This window comes from Nannospalax galili, unplaced genomic scaffold, assembly GCF_000622305.1.
Source record: "Nannospalax galili isolate Female #2095 unplaced genomic scaffold, S.galili_v1.0 scaffold321, whole genome shotgun sequence".
Lineage (NCBI taxonomy): Eukaryota > Metazoa > Chordata > Mammalia > Rodentia > Spalacidae > Nannospalax > Nannospalax galili.
In genome coordinates, this window is record NW_008345972.1 from 2,970,169 (window position 1) to 2,998,167 (window position 27,999).

At 45.2% G+C, this 27,999-nt stretch overlaps 1 protein-coding gene across 1 annotated transcript; it reads left to right on the forward strand.

Annotated features, from left to right (window-relative positions):
* On the forward strand, positions 1-27,854 carry Ypel1 (yippee like 1). Its single transcript, XM_008842205.2, has 5 exons — positions 1-211; positions 17,951-18,233; positions 24,615-24,658; positions 25,149-25,257; positions 27,505-27,854. The coding sequence occupies exons 2-5, from the start codon at positions 18,117-18,119 to the stop codon at positions 27,592-27,594; spliced, it is 360 nt and encodes a 119-aa protein (XP_008840427.1). The 5' UTR covers positions 1-211; positions 17,951-18,116; the 3' UTR covers positions 27,595-27,854.
* Positions 27,855-27,999: the final 145 nt, after the last annotated feature.

Here is a 27,999-nt window from a genome sequence, read left to right on the forward strand (position 1 = left end):
CCGTTTATGGCGGCTGGGCTGGGCCACCGCTCCAAAACAAAGGGCAGGCGGCCCACGGGGCGGCGGCGGGAGGATGCCTCGCTCCCTGCCAAGGCGCCAACGGCCGGAACGCGTCCCGGGCCGCGCCGGGGCCGCCTGAGAGCCGAGCCCGCGCAGACCGAGCCCGGGCCGGATGGGCGCTTCGGGCCGGGGGGCGGACCGCCGAGCGGCCGTGAGTACGGGCGGGCCTCAGGAGCACTATGCTGCGGCCTGAAGAGCTGAGGCTGGGGAGGGCCGGGAAGCACCTGTTGGGAGACTTGCGGGCGGGGCACGAGCGCAGAGCACCCGTTGACTTTTCTGATTTTCCGCTGTCTTGTTACTTGGTTCATTCCATTTGGAAGACAACACAAAACCCAGTGTTTGATTTTTACACCCCCCCCTTTATTCTTTACACCCCTCCCGACCTCTCCCCATTTACTAGGATGTAAAGGACCTAGTGATTGTTTTTCCCCTACTTAAAAAAAAAATGGGAAAAGACATAAATACAAAAATACCTCCAATAAAAGAATGCTGATTAAAGGGGATATGTTCAAGTTGCCGACACAATAATGATGAAAAGGAGTTGTCCTCATTGTTTACCACTTGTGGCACAAGGCTTTATTAATGCCGACTGCCAGCAGCAGCAATGAAATAAGATCTCCTTCCTCAGTGCCTGTGAAAATGGACCTCTTTGATGTCCACATTATGTGCCGAGTTACAGGATAGAAAGCTGGTGGAATTCTCTTGGGAAGGATCATAGAAATGGAAAATACCCATTTTCCACATCAAGCCTTTTCTATTGAGTTGCCTTCTTCCTCTAGCTTTCCAAAATGTATTTGCCTCAACCTGGGGTGACTTGACCAAGAATGTTCTTTCTACCTACCAGCTCTCCTAAACTACTCAGGCCTCAACACCAGCCTTACCTCTAGGGAACCTTTCCAGGCCCTTCACCTGAGCAAGGCATCCTTTGCCTCTGTGTTCCAGCAACTGTTAAGGTTTGCTGAGCACCTGCCCCCTCTAGTAGCTGTGCTTGATTTTTTTTTTTTAACCATTTCCCTGGTTCCCTACTTTTTTGGTCTCTTAAGGGACAGAGGTGCCATGCTGGAGAAAGGTGGGTACTCAGGATCTTTATGTCCCTCTGGCAGTGCCAACGTGGTTACCTTGTCTGACGGATTAGACCAAATTCCTACCTTACCAAAGACATGAAGTAGCCCAGGATCTGGCCCATATGAAAAACTTAAAAAATAATATTAACTGAACCTTATTAGTGACCAATTTGAATAATAGTCTATTTTTCAGTGGAGGGCCTCATGCATTCTAGGCAAGCTGATTCTATCCACAGCTCTAGTTTTTAAAATAAACTTATTTTAGAATAACTTTAGATTTACATAAACTGCAAAAGAGCTGGGGGTGTAGCTCAGTTGTAGAACATGTGTTGAGCATGCATGAGGCCCTGGGTTCCATCCCTACCACAAAAATAAATCAAAAGTTGGAAAGGTCGTCCTGGCAGTTCCCCCATACCTGGAATCCTCCAATACTGTGGTACATTGGTCTTAAATAAGTGAGAATGTTCCACTCTTTAAACTCTAGGTAGTAAGTCTTTCCATTTTAAAGAACCAAAGGCAGTAACACTGTTTCTTTATGTCAACACCAGGGTCACTGTAACTTTTGTCTTTTGATCCTGCCTGTCTTCACTAAATTCCGTAAGCATCAGTGTCAAGGAGGCAGGAATGAGGAAGGCGAGGGTTTGGATGATAGCAATGTATTTTTCTCAATGGAATGTTAATAAATGCACTGAACATAGTTTGAAATATAAAGGAGATTATTTGGGGGTGCTGGAGACCCAGCCGAGGGCCTCATACATGCTAGGCTAGTGAGATTCCGAGCTGCCTCTGTAACTCCCAGCTAGAAGTGGGAATTTTAGCAAGGGATTTGAGTAGAGGTGGGAGAGGGTCCTGAGCAGCCATGGGTGGAGAGCTAAGGATTCTGGAGAAGGCAATATGAGATGAATTCAGAAATGAAGTCAAGGGAATGAAATCAGTTTTGGCCTCAAGGAACACTCCTGCAGCGGAGGTACTGGGGTTTTGCTGCAAGCCATCAACAGATGATAATGGAGTTGAAATCCTTGAATATTTGATCGCATCTTATTATATGTGACTAAATAAAATGGTTTAACTAGACGGAGCATGATGCTGCACACCTTTAATCCCAGTACTTGGGAGGCAGAGGTAGGCAGATCTTTGTGAGTTCAAGGCCAGCCTGGTCTACATAGTGAGTTCCAGGACAGCTGGGGCTACAGGGAGACCCTGTCTCAAAAAGACCAAAAAAAAATTTAAAAATTGGGGGCTAGAGAGATAACTCAGCAGTTAAGAGCACTGACTACTCTTACAGAGGATCCAGGTTCAATTCCCAGCACTCACTTGGTATCTAACAACTGTCCATAACTCCAGTTCCAGGGGAATCTGATGCCACGGGCATTGCACAACACAGGTGTGCTTACATACAGGCAGGCAATACACTTATAAAATAAAAGTAATAAATAAAATATTTTTTTAATTCAGCTAGGCATGATGGCAAGAGGGTGAAGAGTTCAAGGTCATCCTTAGCTACATATTGAGTTCAAGGCCAACCTGGGCTACATGAGACCCTGTCTCAGAAAAAAAAAAAAAAAAAAGTTTAAAATTCACAACTTCTAGCCAAGCATGCTGGTCCATGCCTTTAAACCAAACCCTTGGGAGTCAGAGGCAGGTAAATATCTGTGAGACTGAGGCGAACCTGATCTACCTAGGGAGTTCTAGGCCACCTGGGGCTACAGGGAGTCCCTGTCTCAATATCCCCGCCAAAATAAATTGCCAACTTCTTTTCGTCCTCTTCAGTCATCTCTTGACAACCTGTGTACTGTTCCTCCATCTTCCCCTGTATTGTCTGCAAGGAAACTAGGTGCCTCTGCTAGTGGGTGTCTCAGGACCAGTGCTGTAGAGAACTTTTGTTATTAGTGGTAGAAGTTGGGAAGACTATGTTGCAGGATCTTCAATAAAGGCTGATTACAAATACATTACTGGGGCTGGAGAGATGGCTCAGGGGTTAAGAACACTTCTTCTTCTAGAAGACCCAGGTTTGATTCCCAGCACCCACATGGCAGCTACAAACTGTCCTTAACTCTAATTTGAGGGGAATCCGACACCCTCTTCTGACTTCCGCAGCATTGCATGACACAGGTACACTCACATACATGCAGGCAATACACTGATACACATAAATTTTTTTTAATTATATATATATATATATAATATAAAGTTTTGGGGCTGGCAGGATGGCTCATGGGTAAAAGACACCTGTTGCCAAGACTGGCAATGCAAATTTGATCCCTGGGACCCACATAGTGGAAGAAGAACCAACTCCCACAAGTTGTCCTCTAACCACACATGCACTATGGCTGGCACACACACACACACACACACACACACACACATACATAAATAAATAAATATGTGCACCAAAAAAAGCAGACATTGAAAAGGAAACTGCCTCAAGCCCCCGATGGGCATTTGGCCAGACTCTTGATTAGACTTGAGGTGTTTTCTAATATTTGATAATTATAGGAAATATTGTGACTGTTTTTATCCTGCAGGGACAGACCTCTCCAGTGAAGGGATGTGCACCCAGGAAAGCTATAGATGTTGTCAAATGACATAATACAGCGTGCTCTTACCAGTAGCCTTGTCAGCTTTCCCACCTCACTCCACTCCTGCCAAGGAATAGGGTCTCATCATGTGTGCCTGTTGGCTTCAAGTTCTCGGGCTTAGTCTTCCTGTCTCAGTCTTCCTAGTAACTGGGCCTACAGAAATGCACCACCATACCTGGCTCAGATGGTTTTGACAGTTAGCCTGCTGGTATAAAGTGGATAGCAGTATGTGCCTTTAGGCTGCACTGAGCAGTAAAGCAGCACATCTGCTCTGTAGCTGCGGGCACAGTGGGCCTGGCTTTGGACTCTGGCATTGACCTCAGTTCCACAGCTTGCCAGCTGTACAACCTTGGGAAGTTTGGTTGAGTTCTAGGCCTGTTTTCCCATCTGCACAGTTAAGAAGAACACACATCCCTCAGGAATGCTGTCACACCATGTAGTTCTCAGTAAGCTGCTTAGCATGGTGCTGGCCTGGGATGGTCAGCTTTTTTAGAGCTGCTGCATTTCCTGTCCCTGAGGCTGCTGTTGTATTTTGGGTTTTTTGTTTTGTTTTGTTTTTTAAGATTTATCTTTATTTGTGTGTGTGTGTGTGTTGTGTGCCATGTGCAGGTACCCTCATAGGCCAGAAGAGGGTGTTGGATCCCTGGAGTTTGAGTTACAGGCAGTTGTGAACTTCGTGGGTACTGGGAAACAAACTCTAGTCCTGTGAGAAAACAGTAATCTCTCTTAATTGCTGAGCCACATCCTTAGTCCTGAGACTGCAGTTTAGCCTGCTATCCCTCTCTCTGCAATGAGTAGCCATGGCCTTTGCATCTTATTAATCCCCAGGACAGTGCCTTACCAGTGAGCTATGTAAGGAAGCCAGCTGCTGAGAGACCTCTCCCATGGAGAGAAAAGGGGGCATTTGAGCCAGAAGCTGCAGGGACAAGGTAGGAGGCCAGGACTAGACACTAATCACTCACTACTCCACTGCTCCATCTTAAGCCCCAGGTCTCTTGCTTTTCCTCCTGGGGAGATGAATTTAATATCCCAGCACATGGAGCCAGCCTGTACTCCGCCTTCCTTATAAGCTATGGCCTAATGTGGCAAGTTCTCATCAGCATCTGCTGCATCTGACTACATTTCTGTCCCTCTGCTCCAGGAGACTTTGTAGCTAAGCCCAGCAGAATCCCCAGCCTAGTGTGACTACAATATGTGGCACCAATGTGCTTGATTTTCAGTGCCTGGTAGCTTCCTTTCACTTCACAAAGTCTGGAAGGCTTTACAAGTGAAATAACGGGCACCCAAGCTCATGTGCTAAGATAGTGGCCATGTTAGAGCAAGTTGAAGCAAGCCTGTGGACAAGAGTGTGGGTACTCTTAAAGAAGGTGGGGCTGGTCAATCCCAGCACTCGGGAGGCAGAGGCAGGTGAATCTCTGTGAGTTCAAGGTCAGCTTGGTCTACATAGTGAGTTCCAGCCAGCTGGGGCTACAGGGAGACCCTGTCTCAAAAAAGACGAAAAAAGAAGGTGGAGATGAGTGTGGTGGTTCCTGCTTTTAGCCCCAGAACTCCAGAACTTGGGAAGCAGAAGCAGACAGATCTCTGTGAGATCAATACTAGCCTGGCTAAAAAAAAAAAAAAAAAAAAAAAAAAGTGTGGGGCAGGAGGGTTACCATGGCTCCAGACAGTCTGCACTTCATACCTTTAAGCATCAAGAGCCGCTGAGCCTACTGTTCCTCCACAGTGCTTGCATCTTCCACAGTCCACAGTATGATAATTGCACCATATGGGCATGAGCCAGATTCACAGTCTCTTAAAATAACTGTATGTGCTTATTTTATGTGAGAAACTTCTGGAACACACTATATTAGTTTGCTTAAAAAAAATGCAACATTATCTGCTTGGGGAGATGGTAGATGCCCTCCAAACTCAGGGGATCATGGTGTCTGTGGTATTCACGTGGTAGATTGAGCAGATTTACTTTCTAGTTACTTTAAGGTGGTTCCTAATTGACTGGTACATCTTAATAGTAAAACCCCATTTCTATGTTGCTTGCTTGACCATGATTTTCCCAACACAGTTTCTAATTTAGAGCGACACAAGACACCCATGATGGGCTTGTCAGGGATGACTGCTTTCGGTTCTGGCTGTTGCCAGGCCAAGAGTCCCTTTTTTTGGACTTGTATGCATTGCTGAGATGACCTGAAGTTTGTATGAGGCACCAACCCAGCGAGCCACAGCCTTGCCTTTGAAGGGGGAGCAAGGAATGCCGAGAACAGTTCAGGCTCAGCAGAGACTACCTACCATAAGGAGGGATTGGGGACTGACACACAGGCACCTTCTTCAAGTAAAGATGCCTTTAAGGCAGGAACAGTCCATCACTGAGGGAAGTTAGGGCCAGAAGTCAAGGCAGGAACATGAAGGTAGGAACCATGGAAGAAGGCTACCTACTAGCTCTCTCTCTTGCTCACTCTGGCTCATGCTCAGCTAGCTTTCTTATACAGCCCAGACATACCCTTCCTAGGGATGGTGCTCATATACAGCACGTTGGACCCTTCCACATCAATCATCAATCATCAATCAAGATAGTCTCTCATAGACATAGCCACAGGCTAATCTGATCAGGGAAATGTTTGTTTTTTTTTGTTTTGGTCTTTTTGAGACAGGGTCTCCCAATAGCCACTGGCTGACCTGCAAATGGACCAGCCTGGCCTCACAGAGATCTGCCTGCCTCTGTTTCCCAAGTGCTGGGATTAAAGGCTTGTGCCACCACACCCAGCTCCTGTTTATTTGTTTTGAGTCCGGGTGTCCCTGTAGACCAGACTGACCTCAGTCTCACATAGAATCGCCTGCTGGCATTAAAGGTATGGGCCACCACACCCAGATAAAAAAATCTTTTTTATTAATTTTGTTTATTTTTAGTTAGGTGTGTGTGAGTGTCTTCTTATCTGTATGTGCACATGTGTGCAGTGCCTGCAGAGGCCAGAAGAGGGCATCTGATCCCCTGGAAACAAACTTACAAGCAGTTGTAAACTGCCTGATGTGGTTGCTGGAAATGGAGCCTGGGCCCTCTGCAAGAGCAGCAAGTGTTTTTAACCACTGCTTGAAAAATCTTAATCAGACTCATGACCTAGACCCAGACTGACCAGTGAGCCAAAAACGCATTCCTAGAATGTGCAGGGGCTGGCCTTCTGTGCATGGTCCTGGTGGAGGCCCCAGCTTGTGCACTTTTGTTTTGGGGGACTGTGGCCTCAACCTGGGAAATATGCATCTAGGAGGGAACAACATGCAGCTATGCCCAACCCCACCCGCCCCACCTGCTGACGCTGAGTTTCCTTAGTGCTTCCCATGGGACCATCAGTGTGCTTCTTTTTCATTTTGAAACAAAACCACTGCATTCTCCAGAGTGTCCTTGATCTTGGGCTCAAGCAGTCCTCCTACCTCAGCCTTGAGTAGCTGGGACTAGAGGTGGGTGCCACCACATCCAGTTTTTCCATCCATGTTTTTCCCTTTTGTGTATTTATATTTTGAAACAGGGTCTCATGTGTCCCAAGCTAACCTTGAACTCACTTTGTAGCCAAAAATGACCTTGAACTTCTAATCCTCCTGCCTCATCCTCCCAAAGTGCTAGGATTACAGGTATGTATTGTGATGCCCAGCTTATGCAATATTAGCAATCAAACCCAGGGCTCCATGCATGCTAGGCAAGCACTCTACCAACTGAATCACATTAGTTTCTCATCCATGAAGAAAAACAAGCTCACTAAAGTTTAGTAACTAATTCTCTCCCCTCCTCACTCACAGGTGTATGCTAACACCTCCAGTCTCATTGGTTATTTTACTGATTTTTTAAAATATTTATTATTTTTATGTGTATGAGTGTATAACCTGCATGTATGTGAGTGCACCTGTGTCATGCAATGCTGCGGAAGTCAGAAGAGGGCTTCAGATTCCCCTGGAACTGGAGTTAAGGACGGTTCGTAACCGCCATGTGGGTGCTGGGAGTCAAACCTGGGTCCTCTGCAAGAGCAGTCAGTGCTCTTAACCATTGAGCCATCTCTCCAGCCCCTTAGATTTGTTTTTATCATTTTATTATGTGTATGTGTGTTTCTGAGTGTGGGTATGTGCACATGAGTACAAGTGTCCTTGGATTCCAGCAGTATTGGATCCCCCAGAAGCCGGAGTTACAGGTGGTTGTGAACTGCCCAAATTGGGTGCTGGGAACCAAACTTGGATCCTCTGAAAAAGCCATACACACGCCTACCAGTGAGCCATCTCTCCAGCCCCATATAGTGTCTCCTTTTTAAAATCCTTTTTGGTTTTAATTTCTGTATTATGGAACATATACCTATAATAAATATACAAAACAAACATACTTATAGCAAAATATTATAAACCATATACCATGATACCCCCAGCCAAGTTCTGACCTTAGCATCTCAGCTGTTCTGCCCTTAGGTTTGAAAGGTGTCTCTTACAAATGGAATCTATCTGAATTTTGTTTTCCAATCTAGTCTGGAGCCTTAATGTTTAGTGTATTTACATTTGATGTAAGCATTTGGTATATTTTGAGTTAAATCTTCATTTGTGCTTTCTGTCCTTCCATTGTTTCTTTTTCTCACCTTCCTTGACATTTTTTCATTCCTCTGTATTTCTCTTTATGGTTTTGGAAATTCATTTTAGTTCTTACAGATGTTTCATCAGCTACTACCAGATTATCCTCAATTTATCAGAATCAAAACAATACATAATGACATTTTGGTTAAAGTGGGCACATATATAGTGACTCTCATAAGGGCATACTGCCCAGTAATGTCCCCACCATCTTAATTTGCATAAGGACACCCAGAGATGAGATGTTTGCACAACTAAATCATTCAATGGCATCTTTCTCAGAACTCAACTCCTGTTGTTCAACAATTCTGCCTTTGGAGAAAATGCAAGGACTCTGGGCATTTTAAGCTTTCATTGGAATTATTGGGGTCATTTATTAGAGTTGTGTCTTTTTAAAACTCCCACATAGGCCAGGCGTGATGGCGATCTCTCAGTTCAAGGTCACTCTGGCCTACACAGTGAGTTCTAGGCCAAGCCAGAACTACATAGTGAAAAAAGCCTTACAATGTGTTCTGCTTGTCCACAGACTAACCATTTATCTTTGTTTTTTCTGTCCAGGTAGTGTATGTGCAGTGTTGCTTTTCTTCATATCCTTGAACCTCCTTTTAGTAATTTTTGCTACAATAAAACTTTTAATTACCTAAGAATGTCATTTTGCCCTCATGTTTTTTTGGTTAGGGGTCCTGGAGAAGACAGGATCTTGCTAATGTGGGCCAAGCTGGCCTACAACTCAGATCCTCCTGCCTCTGCCTCCCAAGTGCTGGGATTACAGGTGTGAGTCACTCTACCTGGCTCTTTATGAAAGTGGATTTTTGGGTTTTGGTGGTGCTGGGGATGGAACTCAGCTGTCCCAATTCTTGAAATATATTTTTGCTGGATGTGAAGCTCTAGGATCATGGTTCCCATCTTTCAAGGTACCTTAGCGATTGGTACCTTGTCTACCACTGTCTAGGACTCGCTGTTTTACTCTGGAAGCACTTCTGATAATCAGGTAATTTTCCCTCTCCTGGAGATGTTTAAGACGTTTTTCTATTTCCTTTGGTGTTCTGCAGTTTCATTGTTGTGTCTAGCTGTGATTTTATTTTTATTTTTTCCTGCTTGGAATTTAGCTCAGACTTCTTAAGTCTGTGAGTGTCTCAAGTTCTGGAAACAACTTCATCATTAATTGCTCTGACTCATCTTCGGTTCCCTGACTCTCTCTTCTTCTGCATCTTATTCCTGTTAAGCCCATTGTATTTAACAGTGTTTATTTCTAGAAGTTCTATTTGTATCTTCCAAATCTGCTAAGTCATCTTTCCTCATTTGCTAATCATCCATCTCTGTAAATGTAGCAAGAAGTATTTCCTTACTTGTGGTCAAGGACTCAAATATAGAGCTGAGTCTCTCTCTGTGTTTATCTCCCTGTTCTTGGTATTGGTGCTTTGTTTCTTTGAGAGCCTGATTTGGGGTGGGAAAGGGGGACTTGGGATGCTGGACAAGTGCTATACCACTGAGCCATATCCCCAGTCTACCCCATCTTTTTTTTTTTTTTACCGCATTGTTCTTTTAATATTTTATTATTTTTATTTTATGTGTATGTGTGTATTGCCTGCATGTAGGTAAGTGAACCTGTGTCATGCAATGCACGTGGAGGTCAGAAGAGGCTGTCAGATCCCCTGGGACTGGAGTTAGGGACAATTGTTAGCTGCCATGTGGGTGTTTGGATTTGAACCCGGGTCTTCTGCAAGAACAGTCAGTGTTCTTAACCACTGAGCCATCTCTCCAGCCCCTGTATTGTTCGTTAAAAAAAAAAATTAGGGACTGGAAAGAGGGCTCAGCAGTAAAAAGCACTGGCTGCTTTTGCAGAGGACCTAGGTTCAGTTCCCAACAGCCACATGGTGATTAACGACCCTCTGTAACTCCAGTTCCAGGGGATCCAACACCCCCTTCTGGCCTCTGCAGGCACTACATGACAAGGGTGCACTTACATACATGCAGACAATACATACACATAAAATAAAAATAAATCAAAAAAGTTTATAACTTACATTTGTTTTACCTATTGCGAATGGGGTGTGCCACAATGCACAAGTGAAAGTCAGAGAACTACTTGTAGGAGTTGGTTCTCTGCTTCCAACATGTGGGTCCTGGGGATTGAACTCAGGTCATCAGGCTTGGAGGCAAGTACCTTTACCGACTGAGCCATCTCTCAGGCTATGTTAGTTACTTTTCTGTTGCTGTGATAAAACACCATGACCAAAGCAATTTATGGAAGAAAGAGTTTATTTGACTTACGGTTCCAGAGGGATGAGAGTCCATTGTGGAGGGGGAGGCATGGCAGCAGAGGCGGCCTGAGCACTCACATCGTCAAGCAAGCACAGGAGGCTGAGACAGAAGGAAGATGTGGCGGTGAACTCACAAAGCCCTCTCCAAGCAACATGCTTTCTCTAGCATGGCCACACCTCCTAAAGGTTCAAAGACTCTACCATAAACTGGGGCCAAGTGTTCAAATACTTGGAACCCTTGGGGGATATTCTTATTCAAAGCACTCTACAGGCCCATGACTGAGTTATTCTTACTGTGGAGATTTCTCAAGACTGGGATACAGATACTTTTTCTAAGATTTGTGCTTGCATCCATCAGGTGCCTGTCAATCTAAAGCTGTTGTAAAGAAAATCCATCTATTGGAGTTCTTGAAAGCTTCTGACTGATGGGAATTAGGGCTGTGAATTCATTTGTTGGCTGACCTATGATTACTGCTCCTGTGTTATGAATCCACTTGTACTCAGCCTTACATTTGGAAACAGAGGCCCAGTATGCTGGGTTTTGCCAAGTGCTTTCACAGCAAGGTCTACACTGTGCATGGTCCACTCTAGGCTCTGCTATGCTCAGATGATACCTGGCTGTTCCTCATTGTTTAGCATTACCTTTCTGCCTTTAAGGAAATATCTTAAATTGGGAGTGGTACACACCATAGTTGCACCTATTTGGATGGCTGAGACAAGAGGCTAGAGGATTGACACCAACCTGGACAAAATAGCAAGGCCTTGTCTTTTTGTGTTTTGGCTTTCATTGAGACAGGGTCTTTCCAGTAGCCCCAGCTGGCCTGGAACTCACAGAGATCTGCCTGCCTCAGCATCTTGAGTGCTGGGATTAAAGGTGTGTACCACCCCACCCAGCAAGACTTTGTGTTTTATGAGAAAATGTTAGAAATATTTTAGCAGTATTTTAAATACTTCTCAATGGGAGGGTTGGTCGTAATATATATCATAGTTTTAGATGGGAAGTTCATTATTATGATACATTAAACTATTTCTTTTTCATTTACCTTTCTCTTAATTTTTGTACATAGTAAGCAGTATGTTTGTGTGGCTGAGTGGTATGTTATATATGTGTGTGCATGTGGAAGCCAAAGGTTGATGATGGTTCTCCACATTTACTGTTTTTGAGACAGGGTCTCTCACTGAGCTGCACCACCATGCCCAGCTTTTACATGGGTACTGGAGATCCAAATTCAGGTCTCATGCTTAAGCCAAAGACACTTTACTAAGTTATCTCCCCAGCCCTAGTTGGATGGGTGTGGTGGTGCACACCTTTAAGCACTCAGGACATAGAGGCAGGTGGATCTCTATGAGTTTGAGGCCAGCCTGATCTACACAGAGAGTTCCAAGTCATTGAGGGCTATAAAGTAAGATCTCACCCTGTCTCAAAAAAACAAAACAAAAAACAGATTTTAGTTTTCTTTTTTTTTAATATAAATAGGTTTCCTGAAGTTCTCATCACAGCATTCATGAGGTGCGATACAGCATTCTGCTGAGCAAATGTTCATAATGTGACTGAGATCCCAAGAGGACCATGGCCAGAGGCTCATCCCAGGCTGTGGATGAAGCTAAGCAGTGCAGTTCTATACCTGCACCAGAATCCAACTACTATCACCAAATAGGATTTAATTTTAAAATAGTGATCACATTTGGATATTGGTTTGAGTCTGAAATGTCCCCTACAGGTTCATGTGGTTAACACCTACCTGGTCTCTAACTTGTAGAGGTGGGTGACTGAGGGTAGGTCTTTGAAGGTTATGCCCTTTTCTTGTGTTGGCCCGCTGACTCTCTGCTTCCTGGTCCTGCCACCACAGATGAGATGGCTCCCATGTCATGCCTTCTCTGCCATGATGAACTGAAGCCCTCTGAAGTCCATGAACCTGGACTTGGAACAAGAAACCATAGACTCTTAAGAAAATGGCAAATAAGCCACGCATGGAGGAAATTAAGGCCAAGCTGAAGAAAATGTAGACACAGGATAAGAACACCCTGCAAGCAGAGACTACTGAGCCAGCAAAGGGCAGTGAAATTTCCCCACCTCCATCATCTCCAAGACCCCAAATGATGTGGAGAACTACCTACAAGATGAACACAAGTGCGTGCTACACTGTGAATTCATGTTGATGCCACCAGCCTGTGGGTCTCTGAGGCGACCCCATCCAGGCTGCCAGGTTGTCCAGCTTGCCCTGAGATATAGAAAATTATTTGTATGATTAATAAAAATTAATATAACACATCATGGCCAAAAAAAAAAGGACAAAGAATTTGGAAAGGAGTGTCACAGAAGAGGATGTATATCCACTATTTGAGTGGCCAGGTTGAAGCAAATCTTACCTGCTGGGCAACAAAGTATTAAAAGCTTCAGCCACATCAAGTAGAGAGGATGAAGTGTATCAGGAGCTTGCCTGCTGCTGCCAGGCATCCCTGTCACCATCACATGTATGTCCTAACCCATGTACTCCCAGACCTGACCAATGACACAAGATGCCATCTATGGCAGCACTGTGCAGTGGCCAATCACAGCACAGTCAATAGGTGTTATGTGAACACCAGAAGTGTCCAGCCACCTACAGAGACACAAACAAGTTGTCATAGTACTGTGTCTAGAGCACAGCTTGGAAGACACAGTGGTGTTACTTAGGGCCATGCATAGGACATAGCTGTCAAGACAAGCAGAGAATGACAAATACTGGATCAAAGTAGGTGGTGTCTCAGACAGGTACGATGGAAGGGCCAAATGACCCAGTGGTTCTGAACAGTACTTTGGGATGGAAGGCAGCCTGGGAGATTCTTTAGGAGAACTGGAGTGTTGCTTTAGATGTTCTGCCCCCAAGACCCAGTATATTTTCATCCACTAGGGCTGCCACACTGTGGCTTGGACAATGAATCTCAGTACTGGAGGTTGAAGTCGGAGATGATGGTGTTGGCAGGGTGGTTTCTGCTGAGGACTCTCAGCTTGTCTGTGACTATCTTCTTCTTCTGATATGTGTCTAGATGACTGACTGTCTTTTCTTTATTAGGTCTCTTCTAATGACTTCATTTTAACATTTTTAAATTACATATTTTGGGCCAGGCGTGGTGGCACACGCCTTTAATCCCAGCACTTGGGAGGCAGAGGCAGGCAGATCTCTGTGAGTTCAAGGCCAGCCTGGTCTACATAGTGAATTCCAGGACTGCTGGGGCTACAGGGAGACCCTGTCTCAAAAAGAACAAAAAAAATAATAATAATAAAATTACATGTTTTTAAGTGTATGTGTGTGGCATGCATATAGAGGTCAGAGAAAACCTGAGGAAATCAGTTCTCTCATTCCACCGCATGGATCCTGGTGATGAGGTCAGACTTGGTTGAAAGTGTCCCTTTTACCCAGTGAGCCATCTTGCCAGCCCCCTTTTGACTTTTTAAAATAGACATTTGGAAGCTGGGCACAGTGAGTACATGCCTGTGATCTCAGCCAGTACTTAGGAAATTGAGGCAGAAGGTTTAAAAGTTTGAGGCCAACCTGAGCTATGTAGCAAGACTGTCTCAAACTTGGTTTATTGTTTGTTTGCTTGTTTGTTTTTTGGATTTTTAAAAAAATGTTGGAGCCAGGGGGCTGGAGAGATGACTCAGCAGTTAAGAGCCTTGACTACTCTTGCAGAGGACCCAGGTTCAGTTCCTAGCACCCACATGGCAGCTAACAACCATCCAGTTCCAGGAGAATCTGATGACCTTTTCTGACCTCTGTGGACACTGCATGACACAGGTGCATTTATACACACGCAGGCATAACACTCATAAGAATAATAAAAATTTTTTTTAAATGCTCGGACCAAGTATGGTGGTGCACACCGTTACTCTAGCACTCAGGAGGGTTAGGGTTGGGGCAGGCAGACCAGTTCAAGACCAGCCTAGTCACAGTGAGTTCTAGGCCAGCCAGGGCTATGTAACAAGACCCTGCTTCAAACAAACAAAATGCTGGGGAGTAGAAGGTCTTGGATGTGGGTTCAAGAAGGACACCAAGATGGATTCAGATTGTTGGGAGTAAGTTTATTAGAGAAGTTATTGATGCCATGGACAGAACAACAGCATGGCAGGGGCCCTAAGGAGAGTTCAGGCCCCAGCACCAGAGACATCATGGGTGAGGGAGGCTATAAAGAGAGGAATTAGAACCCATGTGGAAGAAGTGAGGGATCTCTCCTTCAGCTCCCTGAAGTTGGGGGAGATTTCATTGCCTTGCAGTCTGATTACCAGGTGGGAAATTGAGAAGGAGGTGGGAAGCAGGGTGTTTGGCCACCAGTACCCCTTTGACTTAAACTCACTTCCCTGGGTGAGAAGCCCTGGCACCTGGTAGTCAGCTAGAGGTTCACAGACAATGCCCTTAGTAGGTGCCTGTGGGCATCTGTGAGAGGGGGCGGCTGCTGCAGGGATTGTGGCCTGAGCAGCCACTGGATTATAACATTACATTCTTGGAGTAGAGCATGTGGCACATGCATGCTTATAATTCCAACACTGGGGAGGCAGAGACTGGCAGATCCCTGGAGTTGGCTGACTAGCTAGCTTAGCCTACATGGCAAGCTCCAAGCCACTGAGAAACCCTTTTTCAAACCACAAAGTAGGCTGGTGAGCTGGCTCAGGAGGTAAAAGTGTTTACTGTGCAAGACTGATGGCCTGAGTTCAATCCCTGGAACCCACAAAAAGCTGGAGGCAGTGGCATGCATCTGTAATTGCAGCACTCAGAGCAAGATGAGATGCAGAGACAGAAGCACAGAAGCTTGTGGACCAGCTAGCACCGAACATGCAAAGCAGCAGAACCAAGAGAGGCCCAGTTCAACAAGGTGGAAGGAGAGAACTAACTCCCAAAAGTTGTTCTATAACCCACACACACATGCTGTGGTACATGCATGCTTGCACTCATACACATACACAAAAATAATAAATGAAATAAAAAATTTTAAAAGATGAGTGTCTCTTGAGGAATAACACCAGAAGTTTGACCTCTGTCCCCCATACAGACTCACAACCACACATGAACACACATATACACATGAGTATACATATACACATGTACTCACACCCCCAAAAAATAAAGGAACCCATCTGGGAGAGAGAGAGAGCACTTGCCTGGCATGTGCGAGACACTGCGTTCCATCCAGCACTGTGAAAAAGGAAACAGCATTTGACTATGAGAGGGATTTATTTCTCTGGATTGACAAGTAACTTAAGGATTAGTTAATATTAGATCCATCTCTCATGTTACATCACACTGCTATGACATCAGTCAGCACAGTGGGAGGCACAAACTGATAAACATTTTATTTGTACCTGTGAATATGTCACATCATCAGAAACCAGACACATGGGCTTCTCAGTTACACCAGATGGAACAGCATTACAGCAGTAAGGAGCACCCTAAGACTGAGGTGTGGTAGACACACGGACCATCAGACTACTTGTCATGAACCTCATTCAAGAAACTTGCCACAGCAAAGGACCCCTGCCTCTGTCCCTGGGCTCCAGCCTGAGTGCAGATTCTCCTGTGAGTGACACTCAGCCCAGTTCAAATTGACATTCAATACAGCCTGCCACCCAGACCTGCATTTGACAGCTTTGCTCCTGAGCACTTCTGTACCTTCTGGTGGGGAAATTTCTGTGGTCCCCCTACAGACTTGACTGTCTATGTGAGCTCTCTGCCTCCAGCTTCAGGACAGCCTCTGAACTCTGCAGCCTCTTTGACCTTTTCTTAGTCACTCTGAAATCTTTGTATCTATGCATATTTAAGATACTAGGTGAGATATAATGTGTGATCTGAGAGTTATACTAGCATTAAGATTGGAGGGCTGGGGAGGTGGCTCAGTGGAGAAAGTGCTGCATAAGCATGAAGACTTGAATTCAAATCACCAGAACCCACATAAAGCCAGGGGCTTCTGAGTTCCATCCAGCACTGTGAAAAAGGAAAACAGCATTTGACTATGTGACGGGTTTATCCCTCTGATTCCAGTGTTTCTCTGGTGAGATGGGAGCCAGAGACGGGAGAATTCCTGGAAGCTGGAGGGCAGCCAGCTTGGTATATGCAGCGGAACAAAAAGAGACCTGCCTCAAATAGTGTAGAAGGCAAGGATGGCCCTGACTTCCACCATGGCAGGACGAGTCCGCACACACATATACACACTAGATTGGAAGAAAAGTACTGGAGGTATGGCTCAGAAAGTGCTTGCTGCACCAGCATGAGGACCTAAGTCCAGATCCCTAGCACCCACATAAAGAACTGTATGGCAGCACCTGCCTGTAATCCTGCACTGGGGAGGCAAAGAAAGGAGATCAGGGCTTGCTAGCCTGGTAGCCTAGCAGAATTTGTGAGCTTCAGCGTTACGGAGAAACCTCAACAAATAAGGTGGAGGCTGGCAAAGTGGCTCAGTGGGTAAAAGCTAGATAACCTGAGTTTGACCCTCAGAACCCACAGTGGAAGGAGAGAACTGTTCCCTGAGAGTTGTCCTTTGACCCTTACCCATACTTGCACATACACACACCCCAATAATAATAATAAATACTTTTTAAAAATGAGGTGGAGAGAGATTAAGGAAGAACTGAAGTTTGACCTCTGGTTCTGCGTTCATATCTGCATACACACAAATGTGCACGTGCATACACCACATACAAAGATTGGTGTAAAAAACCCTGTAAAAAAGAACTTGTAGCTAGGCGTGGTGGTACACACCTTTAATCCCAGCACTTGGGAGGCAGAGGCAGGCAGATCTCTGTGAGTTCAAGGCCAGCCTCGACTACATAGTTCCAGGCCAGCTGGGGCTCCAGGGAGACCCTGTCTCAAAAAGACCAAAAGAGAGCATGGCTCAAAAAAACAAAAAAAAAAAAAAAAAAAAAAAAAAAGAACCTGTAGTTGCCAATGGCTGCAGTATTGAGTGAGATCAGGATTACTTGGCACATTGCAGCAAGGGATACTGTAATAGCCTGGAACTTCCTGTTGTCCAATTCTGACATCGTGGAAAGGCACAAACGTCCATGTTTATGATACAGCATGCCTGTGGGGTTAGATGTTAGTGCTTTTTATGTACGTTTAAAGGGTTAGATCTCAGAAGGATGAGACAGGAGGACTGAGGCCAGTCTGGGCTACAGAGTGAGACCCTATAAAAAACCCCAAATGAAAGAGCTCTGAGGCTAGGGATGCAGCTCAGTAATAGAGTGCATGCTTCTCAGGCACAAGGCTTGATCCATAGCACCGCAAAGCAATAGAAAGGGTTAGACCTTAAACTTTTAGTACTGTACCTCCCACTTTTCAAAAATATATGAATCCTAAACACACATCTGGATGTGCTTGATTCTCTTTGTAAACCGGAGCCTTGTCTGATCTGTTCGCAGGTTGCACCATTTTTCTCCCGTCCCAGTGTGTGGACAGCACCACACACCGTCCAGAACAGCAACGGCTCTTGCGTGCATTTTCCAGTGTTTCTTTTGCCAGAGAGTCCAACAGAGCCGTAGCTCCTCCACTGCTGGCCCTGAGCTGAGTGACGAGCGCCCAGCAGACATGGTGAAAATGACCAAATCCAAAACCTTCCAAGCTTACCTACCAAACTGTCACCGAACGTACAGCTGTATCCACTGCAGAGCACACCTGGCCAATCATGATGAACTCATCTCCAAGGCAAGTGGCTTGGGTCAAAACTGCTGAAATCCATTATTCAGTGAGTCCTTATCACTATGGGTGTGCTTAGTAGGCAAACATTTAACCACCACATGGCCTCCTAAACTTGCTGTGTCCTAAAGGTCTTTCCCCTGCTGGGCAGTGCTGGGATTAAATGTGGCCAGACCATCATCTTGGTTATGATTTTGGCTCATGGATGGGCCTCTCTGGATTGCAAAGAGCAGATGAATCAGTTACTTGTCAGAGCAATGAAATTAATATGATGCCAGAGAACTTTGAAGGAACAAAAGTCTAGAAAATCTGTAAACATAACTCGTTTAATTTGAGGCAGTTATGTCATTTTGAAAACTCAGAATGGTTAAGAAGAAAGAGGCTTTTCAGAAGAATGCCCAGGGCTAGTGACACAGCTCTACAAGCTTGCATGGTATGCACATGGCCCTGGGTTCAATCTATAGCACCGAAGGAATAAAAAGGAAAGCTCCCAGGGGGGTATGACCAGCTGTGAGGCTGTGGGAGTCCTGGAGTCTTGGGCCATCTCTGTACTGCAAGGCCTGATGGGAGCCTTGAGGACTGAGCTGGCGATCTTGCTCCTCCCATTGAGCTGCTTAACTAGCAGCATGTGATGCTCACCACCCCGCAACATTTACACTTCAAATGTCATAAGTGAGCAAATCCTCCCTCTGGGAACCACCACTTCACCCACTGTCCCCCACAGCCTGTGGCCTCTCACCATCCCTGACTGCTCACAACTTTGCCACTGATCCTCCTGGGCCATTGAAGTCCTTTCAGGAAGGCCAGGGGCCTGGTGGCCTGTCATCATAGCAACTTAAAATGCTAAAGCAGGAGGATTGCAAGTTCAAAGTCTGCCTGGGCTATAGAGTGAGATCAAAGCTAGTCTGGGCAACCTAGCAAGACCTGTCTCAAAAGTAAAAAGAGATCTGGAAATATAGCTTTGTATTAGAATGCTTGCCTAGTAGGTTTGAGACCCTGGATTCAATCCCCAGCACCACTCAAAAAAACCTCTGAAAGTCCTGTCAGGAAGTTGTACCTTTTATAAATCTCATCTTAGACTTACTTAATTAGACGAATATTCATCTACTTGCATTTTCAATAGTAAAAATAAGAGATTGTCTTATCTCTGTTAATCATTAGAAATAAAAACTATTAAGGCTGGGCTGGCAAGATCCCTCAGCAAGTAAATGTACTTGCTGCCAAGCCTGATGACCTGAGTTCAGTTCCTAGGACCCAAATGGTAGGAGAGAACCAGCTCCCACAAATTGTCCTCTGATCTCCACATGCATGTGATGGCATGTGTTCACCCACCTATGCACACACATTAAATAAATAAATAAATTTTTAACTGTTAAGACAGACTTTCTGCCCCCTCATTGCTTCTGTGGCTCTTTTGTCCATCCACAAGTTTCTAGAAAGCAATAGGAGTTCCTCAGACACCTTTCTTAATTTTTTGATTTATTTATTTCCACTTATGTGTGAGAGTTTTGCCTGTATGTATGTGCACCATGTCTATGCAATACCCACAGAGGCAATAGGCATCGGATTCCCTAGAACTGGAGTTACAGATGGTTGTTAGCCACTGTGTTGGTGCTGGGAACTGAACCCAGGTCCTCTGCAAGAGTAACCAGTGCTCTTAACTGCTGAGCCATCTCTCCAGCTCCTGACACCTTTTTTTAAAAATTTTGGTCTGATTGAGACAAGGTCTCTCTGTAGCCCCAGCTGGCCTGGAGCTTTCTATGTAGAACAGGCTGGCCTTGAACTCACAGAGCTCTGCCTGCCTCTGCCTCCCAAGTGCTGCAACTACAGTCGTGTGCCACCACGCCCAGCCTTATGAGCTGTTTTTAAAATTACATCAAGAAAAGCTAGAAAAGCAGTTGTTTGAAACTTCCATCACATCAGATGAGCATTTCTGGTTGGAAAGATGCACAAATTAAACTCCTAAATAGTACATAGGGGGTTGGAGAGATGGCTCAGAGGTTAAGAGCACTGGTTGCTTTTGCAGAAGGCCCAGCTTTGGCTCCCAGCACCCACATAGTGGCTCACAACTGTCTATAATTCCAGTTCCAGAGGATCCAGTGCCCTCTTCTGGTCTCCACAAACAAACACTGCATGCATGTAGCGCACTTACATACATACAGGCGAAACACTCATACACATAAAATAAAAATAAATAAAATATTTAAACAAAAGTACATAGACTGCCAAGAGATATCAAACTTTACATCTCAGCTGGAGATGAGGGGGATTTTGAACTTTGTATTACTGTAATGAGATTTCAGTGCATGGTCAGGTACCCCTCCCCCCATAAAAAAGGCATACCATGGTGGGAGCCTGTGGCAGAGGAAACTGCTCACTTTGAGGATGCTGGAAGCAAAGAGGAAGAGACCAGAGTCCCAGTAGCCCCAGGGACTCACTTACAGAGACCTAACTTCCTTCTCCTGGGCTCTACTTCTTAAAGGTTCCCTCACCTCCCAGTAAAACCACAAGCTAGGACCAAGCATTTGACACATTTTGGGGGACATTCAAGATCCGGACCATAGCAACAACCATAGCAAACTCTTTTCTCTTGAGTGATCTTTCTGATTACAAGGACTTATTGAAACTGAGGTGCTTGTACCACATGGATCACGTTTCACACTGGAGACTGGAGCCACCTCCATATCACTTAAACAAGGACTCCCATAGTCCAAGGAAGCCCTCCTTTTTTTTTTAAACTTATTTTTGATGTGTATATATGAGTACATGTGTGCATGTGTATGTATGCATATGTATATGGGATTAAAGGCGTGGCATCACCATGCCCGGCTTTTTTTTTGGTCTTTTTGAACATTCTTTTCTTTAAAAAAAAAAAAAAAATTGTGCTAGGCGTGGCAGCGCACACCTTTAATCCCAGCACTCAGGAGGCAGAGGCAGGAGGATCTCTGTGAGTTCGAGGCCAGCCTGGTCTACATAGTGAGTTCCAGGCCATGGGGCTGTAGGGAGACCTTGTCTCAAAAAGACCAAAAAAAAAAAAAATTTGTGTATGAATGTTTTGTCTACATGTATGTAAATGTACCCATGTCATACGGTTCCTGCAGAGGCCAGAAGAAGGCATGGGATCCCCTAGAACAAGTTACAGATGGTTGTTACCCACCATATGGGTGCTGGGAACAAAACCCAGGTCCTCTGCAAGAGCAGCCAGTGGACTTAACCTCTGAGCCAGCTCTCCCTTTTTAAATCTAAAAGCTGTATCTTAAAATCAGAACAAGTGGGTGGGCTCAGTGGCAGAGCACTTGATATTTACCAGGTCTTGAGTTCTGTCAGGTTAGAAAAAAATCTTACCAAATTTCAGTGGCTTAAAACAAAGGTTTATTTCATGCTCAGCTGAGATGTCTATCAAGGGTCAACTGGAGGTTGTACTTCTGGTTTTTTCACTTAGCATACAAAATAATGTGTGTGTGTATTTATATATACAATCTATAGATGTATACTTAATATTGCCTTAGTGTGTGGTTTGGTGGTACATGCCTATAATCTCAGAATTCATCAGGCTGAGGCAGTTCAACCTAACCTAGGCTTTGTAGTGAAACCCTTTCAAAAAAAAAAAGCTGGGTTGTTGCTCAGTGGTAGAGCACTTGCCCAGCATGTGCAAAAAATGAGAGTTGTTTTATCCTCTACCTCAATTCCTTGGAATCCATACTCTGAGTAGTTTGGTATATGGTGTATATTCTGTTATTCATTCTCTCTCTCTCTCTCTCTCTCTCTCTCTCTCTCTCTCTCTCTCTCTCTCCCGCGCATACACCTCCACACCTCTCTGTACATACAGAACTTCATTTACACTTATATACACTATCTTTGACTCTTCTCGCTATATCTCTCTCTATCACTCTCTCTCTCTCTCTCCTGTGTGTATAGGAGCACATTTCTCTTTACATAAAGGACTTACATGACACTTATTTTCAGCTTTTCTTACTATTTTGGGGGTATCTTTCTATTCCATTCCCTCCCCACTGAGTCCTGCTTGAATGTTGTCTAACTGCTCACTGATGCCATCTGTCATCTGTCTTCAGATTTTGTTTCTTGACTATGAACTACAGCAATGACTGTTGTCACATTTCATCATGCACTGGAGCTGGTTCCCTATAATGAATTCTCAGAAGGGGATTCACACTTTGATAACACCAAATTGTATGACAGAATCCCTCACATGTACCTGTTTGTCTCTCTGTGTATATGAGTGTGTGTACATGTGCATGTAGAGGCCAGAGGTTAACATCTAGTTTCTTCCTCAATTACTCTCCACTTTGTTGTTTACGAACAGATCACTCACTGGATCTGAAGCTCTCAGATTCAGGTAACTGGCTGGCCAATAAGCCCTGGGGTGCCTGTCTCTACCTCCCCAGCACTGAGATTAAAACTGGGTGCCTTTTTTTCCCCCAGGGTCTCAGTATGTAGAACTGGCTGGAACTCAGAGAGATCCTCCTGCCTCTGCACCCCAAGCACTGGGATTACCAATGTGCACCATCACACCTGACCTGTGCTCATCTTGCTCATCTTTCTTACATGGGTTTTGGGGTTCAAACCCCAGTTCTCTTGCTTATGCAGCAAGCACTTTACTGACAAAGCCATCTCTCTAGCCCCTGCCCTCCCAGCAATCTTTTGAATTGGTGTTATAGTAGTAGACAAAAAAGCCTTCATGTAGTTTACATTTCTTACCTACTTTTGAGGTTATGTACTGTGTTGGATCATTTGAGCATTCTACTGAAGTGGATGAGCCTCTTACGTGGCATTCTCACCTTTTCAGGAAAGAGACAAGCCCCTGTTCTGGCTTGTTGCCTATCCATTGTGTCATCTTTGAACACATGCATATAATTGCAGCTGTTTCTTAGTTGGTATGTTATTCCTAGGGTAGGAAGCCATTAAAAAGTCCTTTTCTTACAAATAAGGCTCACCCAGGGCTCCAGCTTTTTTTAAATGTCTTCAAGATTTATTTCATTTTAGTTGAATGTATTGTGTGGGGGTTTGTATATTTGTGTGTAGGTGCCTATGGAGGCCAGAGGCAGAGGATCCTTGGAGCTGGAGTTACAGTTATAAGCCACCTGATATGGGTGCTGGGAATCAAACTTGGGTCCTTCGTAAGAGCAGCAAATGCTCTTAACCACTGAGCTGTCTCTCCACTCCTTTCCCCCTTTATAGATGGATTTTAGACTGGGCTCAAAATCCCAGGCTCAAAATCATAGGCATAGGTTGCAACTTTGGTTTTTGACATCGTTTGTTTTGTTTGATACAGGATCTCAGTATGTAGCCTTTGCTGGCCTTGAACTTGTGGTGATCCTCCTGCCTCTGCCTCCTGAATACTGAGATTACAGGCAATAGCCACCACATTCAGTTCAGGCTACAATTTTTTTTAATCTCATTGGAAAAAGTAGAGAAATTGTCCGTTGCTTACTAATACCTGATGATAGTGAGGCACCAGACCACTTTAGAAGTGATGAGAACATGCTGAGTCTGTGTTTTAAATCCTCCCAGACCTGCCTTACAACTCCTCTCTTGAGTGGAGTTGTATAAGCCTACAGAGTTCACCATTTTGTAGCTGATTTGCTGTTTTCTTATTTTGTGTATGAATGTATTGCCTGCATGTATGTAAGTGCACCTGTGTCATGTAAAGCCCATGGAGGTCACAAGAGGGCATCGAACTGAAGTTATGGATGGTTGTTAGCCACAGTATAGGTGCTGGAAACCAAACCCAGTTCCTCTGCAAGAGCAACCAGTGTTCTTAACCACTGAGCCATCTCTTCAACCCCTTTTCTTTTTTAAGCGTGTTACAAAGGTCAGTCTTAAATACCCAAGCCATCTTCCTGCCTCAGCCTCTTGAGTAGTTGGGACTGCAGGTATGCACCACAGAATCCAGCTCTTGTTTGCTGTGAACTTACAATGCATCCTTTGCAGAATGTTGATGCAACAGCCACTTTCTAAGGCTGTCTAGATGCAGAATTGTTAGAATTGGAGAGGGGATAGCTGGGCATGGTGGCACACGCCTTTAATCCCAGCACTTGGGAGGCAGAGGCAGGTGGATCTCTGAGTTCAGGGCTAGCCTGATCTACATAGCGAGTCCTAGGATAACTGGGGCTACAGGGAGTCCCTGTCTCAAGAAAAAACAAAAGAAAGAACTGGAGAGAGGCTCTGTCTGCTCTTTTGTAACCTGTTCAGCAGAGCTAATAGAAACCCCAGGTGCACAGTGCACGGGGCTCCAGGAATTGCACGTCTGGGAGCCACTGTCAGCCTGAGCTTCAGTGTTCTAGCCCTGCTCCACCAACCCAGAACACAGAGCTCAGGTACTTGGTGTCTTACCTCAACACTCTCCTAATGCTTTCTTCTTCTTTGCAGTCCTTTCAGGGAAGTCAGGGGCGTGCCTATCTCTTCAACTCTGTGTGAGTATGTGTTGTCACTAATGCCTAGCAGGTGGCCTGGGTCCCCATCAGTTGGCATGGCTTGCTTCAATCTACCTGTTCAGTTATTCACAGTTGAAATATGTAAATGAGTCCTACCCACCAGCAGTCAAGCATTGCCCAGTCAGTGCCTTGATCTGGTCTCCTGCATCTGTGTTTACGAAAGCACAGTTGTTCTGTTGGGAGTTTAGCCTCCAAACCTGTGCCTTTGGGATTCTTGGGGAGAGAAGTAATTCTTAGGCTGGATGTGGCTTAGTGGTAGAGTGCTTACCCAGCATCTGTGAGGCCCTTGGTTTGATCCTGAATACCATGAAAAGAAAAAAAAATTGTTAAAGCAGGGATGGGAGGGGTAATAAGGCTCTGTGCCTCTCTAGAAAAATTCCCTGTTCCTCCTAACACACTTTTAATGATGCAGGCCAGGGGAAAGGGGACTGGGGGAGGGAGCTCCAGCACTGCCACTGTGTCTCAACAGGGTGAATGTGGGCTGTGGCCCTGCTGAGGAGAGGGTCCTTCTGACCGGGCTGCATGCAGTGGCTGACATCTACTGTGAGAACTGCAAGACCACACTCGGGTGGAAATATGTGAGTGCCTAGCCCTGACAATGGAATGATGGGGCCACTCAAACATTACATGTTTCCCATGGGCTGGGGAAGCTCAGTAGGTAGTGCTAGCCTAGTATGCACAAAGCCCAAGATTCCATCCCCAGCAACACATAAGAACAGGCATGGAGCCAGCAAGATGGCTCAAGTGGTTAAAAGATGCTTGGCACATAGTGGATTACAGGTTTCCAGCAGTTCCTTTGGAAGCTGGTCAGGAATGGCATAGGCATGGGACACACCATGCCCACCAGTGCTATGGCTTAGGGCAAACTCTGAAGCGCCCTCAGCACCAGGTCTATGGTAGCCCTTGGGTTCTCTCCTAGGGCCCTTCTTTCTCCCAGACCTTGAGTGGAGGTTGCCAACTTGTCTCCAGCCTTCTCTCTCTAGTACATGATTGATTTGATGTCTCAAGATGACAAGTTTGTTGCTCCTGGCCCCTCCCTAATCCATAGACCCTGAGGTCTCAGTGCCTCTTGTTGCAGAGGCCAGACACTGTCTGCTGAGCCCCTGTATCCAGAATCGTCTCCCCTGGCCACATCAGCCTGGTGTGCTTCTGTGGACACAATTTTGGTAGCTTTTAAACGTCCACCTCTGCCTATCTTATTTCCTAGTAGAAGCCTCCTAGCACTCTACCCCAGCTGGCACTCCAGAAGCCCATTTTATACTTTTTTTTTTTTTTTTTGCATGTGTCTGTGAAGTGATATGCGCATGTGTGTATGTTCCCATGTGGGCACTCAGAAGCCATGGGCTGACATCGAATATCTTCCTTAAGCTCTACTGCATTTACTGAGGCAATCTCTTGCTGAATGTAGAGCTTGCTGTTTAAAGAGCTTACTCTTTAAACTAGCCAGCTTGACCCAGAGATTGCTTTCTGCCTCTGGGACCCATGATTACAAGCAGGCTGCCACACCTGCCCTGCTTTGACATGGGTTCAAGGGATCAGAACTCAAGTCCTCATGTTTGTGTGGCAAACACTTTATCTACTGAGCCTTATTCCCAGTCTTTGTGCCTTCTTTTGAGTGCTGAACTCTTAGGTCAAGGCCCCTTTCTTGAATTCCTGGCCACATAATCTCCTGGCCTCCCCATGAGCTGCAAAGTACCTGACACAACCCCTCAAAGCATTAGACTCTAGGAGGCCCACCCAACCTTCCACCTGGCTGGCCACGTCTCCAAGCCCCTCTTTGTCCTCCCTTTGTGGTCATTGTATGCTGCAAGCCATTGCAGTACCTTCTGCTTCCTGCTGAGACTCTTCTGTGTCTACCAGCCAGGACTCTTCCCAGTCATGTGTGTCCCCAGAACCTCAAGCTACATGTAACAAAATGATAAGTGTCTACGGTCATGTTCCCATAAAGGGCCTGCTCCTTGGGCTTGGAAGATGACTGTAAAGTACATGCTATGCAAGCCTAAATGAGTTTAGATCCCTAGCACACATGTAGAGAGCCAAGTACAGCAGTGCACATCCATAACCCCGGTGCTGAGTAACAGGCAGGAGCATGCTGGCCAGCCAGCCAGCCAGTCTAGATGAATCAGTGAGCTTCAGCTTCAGTGAGATCTTGTCTCAAAAACTTAAGTGGAGAGTCGGCAAGATGGTTCAGCGGGGGGAAGCACTTGCCTCATAAGCCTAATAACCTGAGTTCCATCCCTAGAACCCATGGTGGAAGGAGAGGACTCCCACCAGTTGTTCTGGCCTCCACATGTGCTAACACATGACTGTATACACATGCACACACTACACACACACACAATAAATAAATAAAGTGGAGGGAAACTGAGCTAACCTGACATCAACCACTGGCCTACACACATGCACACACAAACATGTAACACCACACACACAGCCTCTCATCCACACATCTTTGACCTATTCCCAGTACTCTTGCTGTGTAAACACTATTCTTCTTCACATCTCCTAAGACCAAATAGATGCTTGGCAAACAGTTCTTTTGTGTGTGATGCTGTGGATGGAACCCAGAGCCTCAGCTAAAAACAGTGCACACTGAGATACATCTCTGACCCCATAAACAGATTTCAAAACTGCTCACAGTATAGCAAGCAACTGAAAATTACCCTGTGCTCCCCAGAAGACATATCACCTGAGATAGACCCTCCTGGGCCTGCCTGCACAGCTCAGGGAACATCTGGGTGAAAATCACAAAAAAACCTTAACTTTCTTTGCCAGTAGGAAAATGAAACATTTTGTTCTGAAACTGTTTGTCTACTTCCCCACAGGAACATGCCTTTGAGAGCAGTCAGAAATACAAGGAAGGAAAATTTATTATTGAACTTGCCCACATGATCAAAGATAACGGCTGGGAGTAAAGTGGAAGCTTTCCATTCCTGTTTGAATACTATTTTATGAAAGCTGAGTGTAATGAAGACATAGCTTCTTGGTGACAGTACTTCTTGAACTTTAACCTCGCAGGCCAGCCCAGTTTCAACACTTGAAGGCCTCTTTGGGCCATCCCCTTGGGTAAGGCATCCCCCCTCTGTGTCCCCTTCATGTACATTGTTGTTTCTGAGTTTGCCTTTTTCTAACTTCTTTCTTAAGTTCTAGAGAAAGAATTAACCAACTGATGACTTACCTGCCTATTTAATACCTTATTTTACCTTATGTCTTCAACATAGTTTGGCTGGTTTTTCATGTTGCGTAGGAAACAAAACCTAAGTCCCTAGAGGCAGAGAATCTTTCACAAACAAAGGCATAGTGACCACTTAAGAATCTTC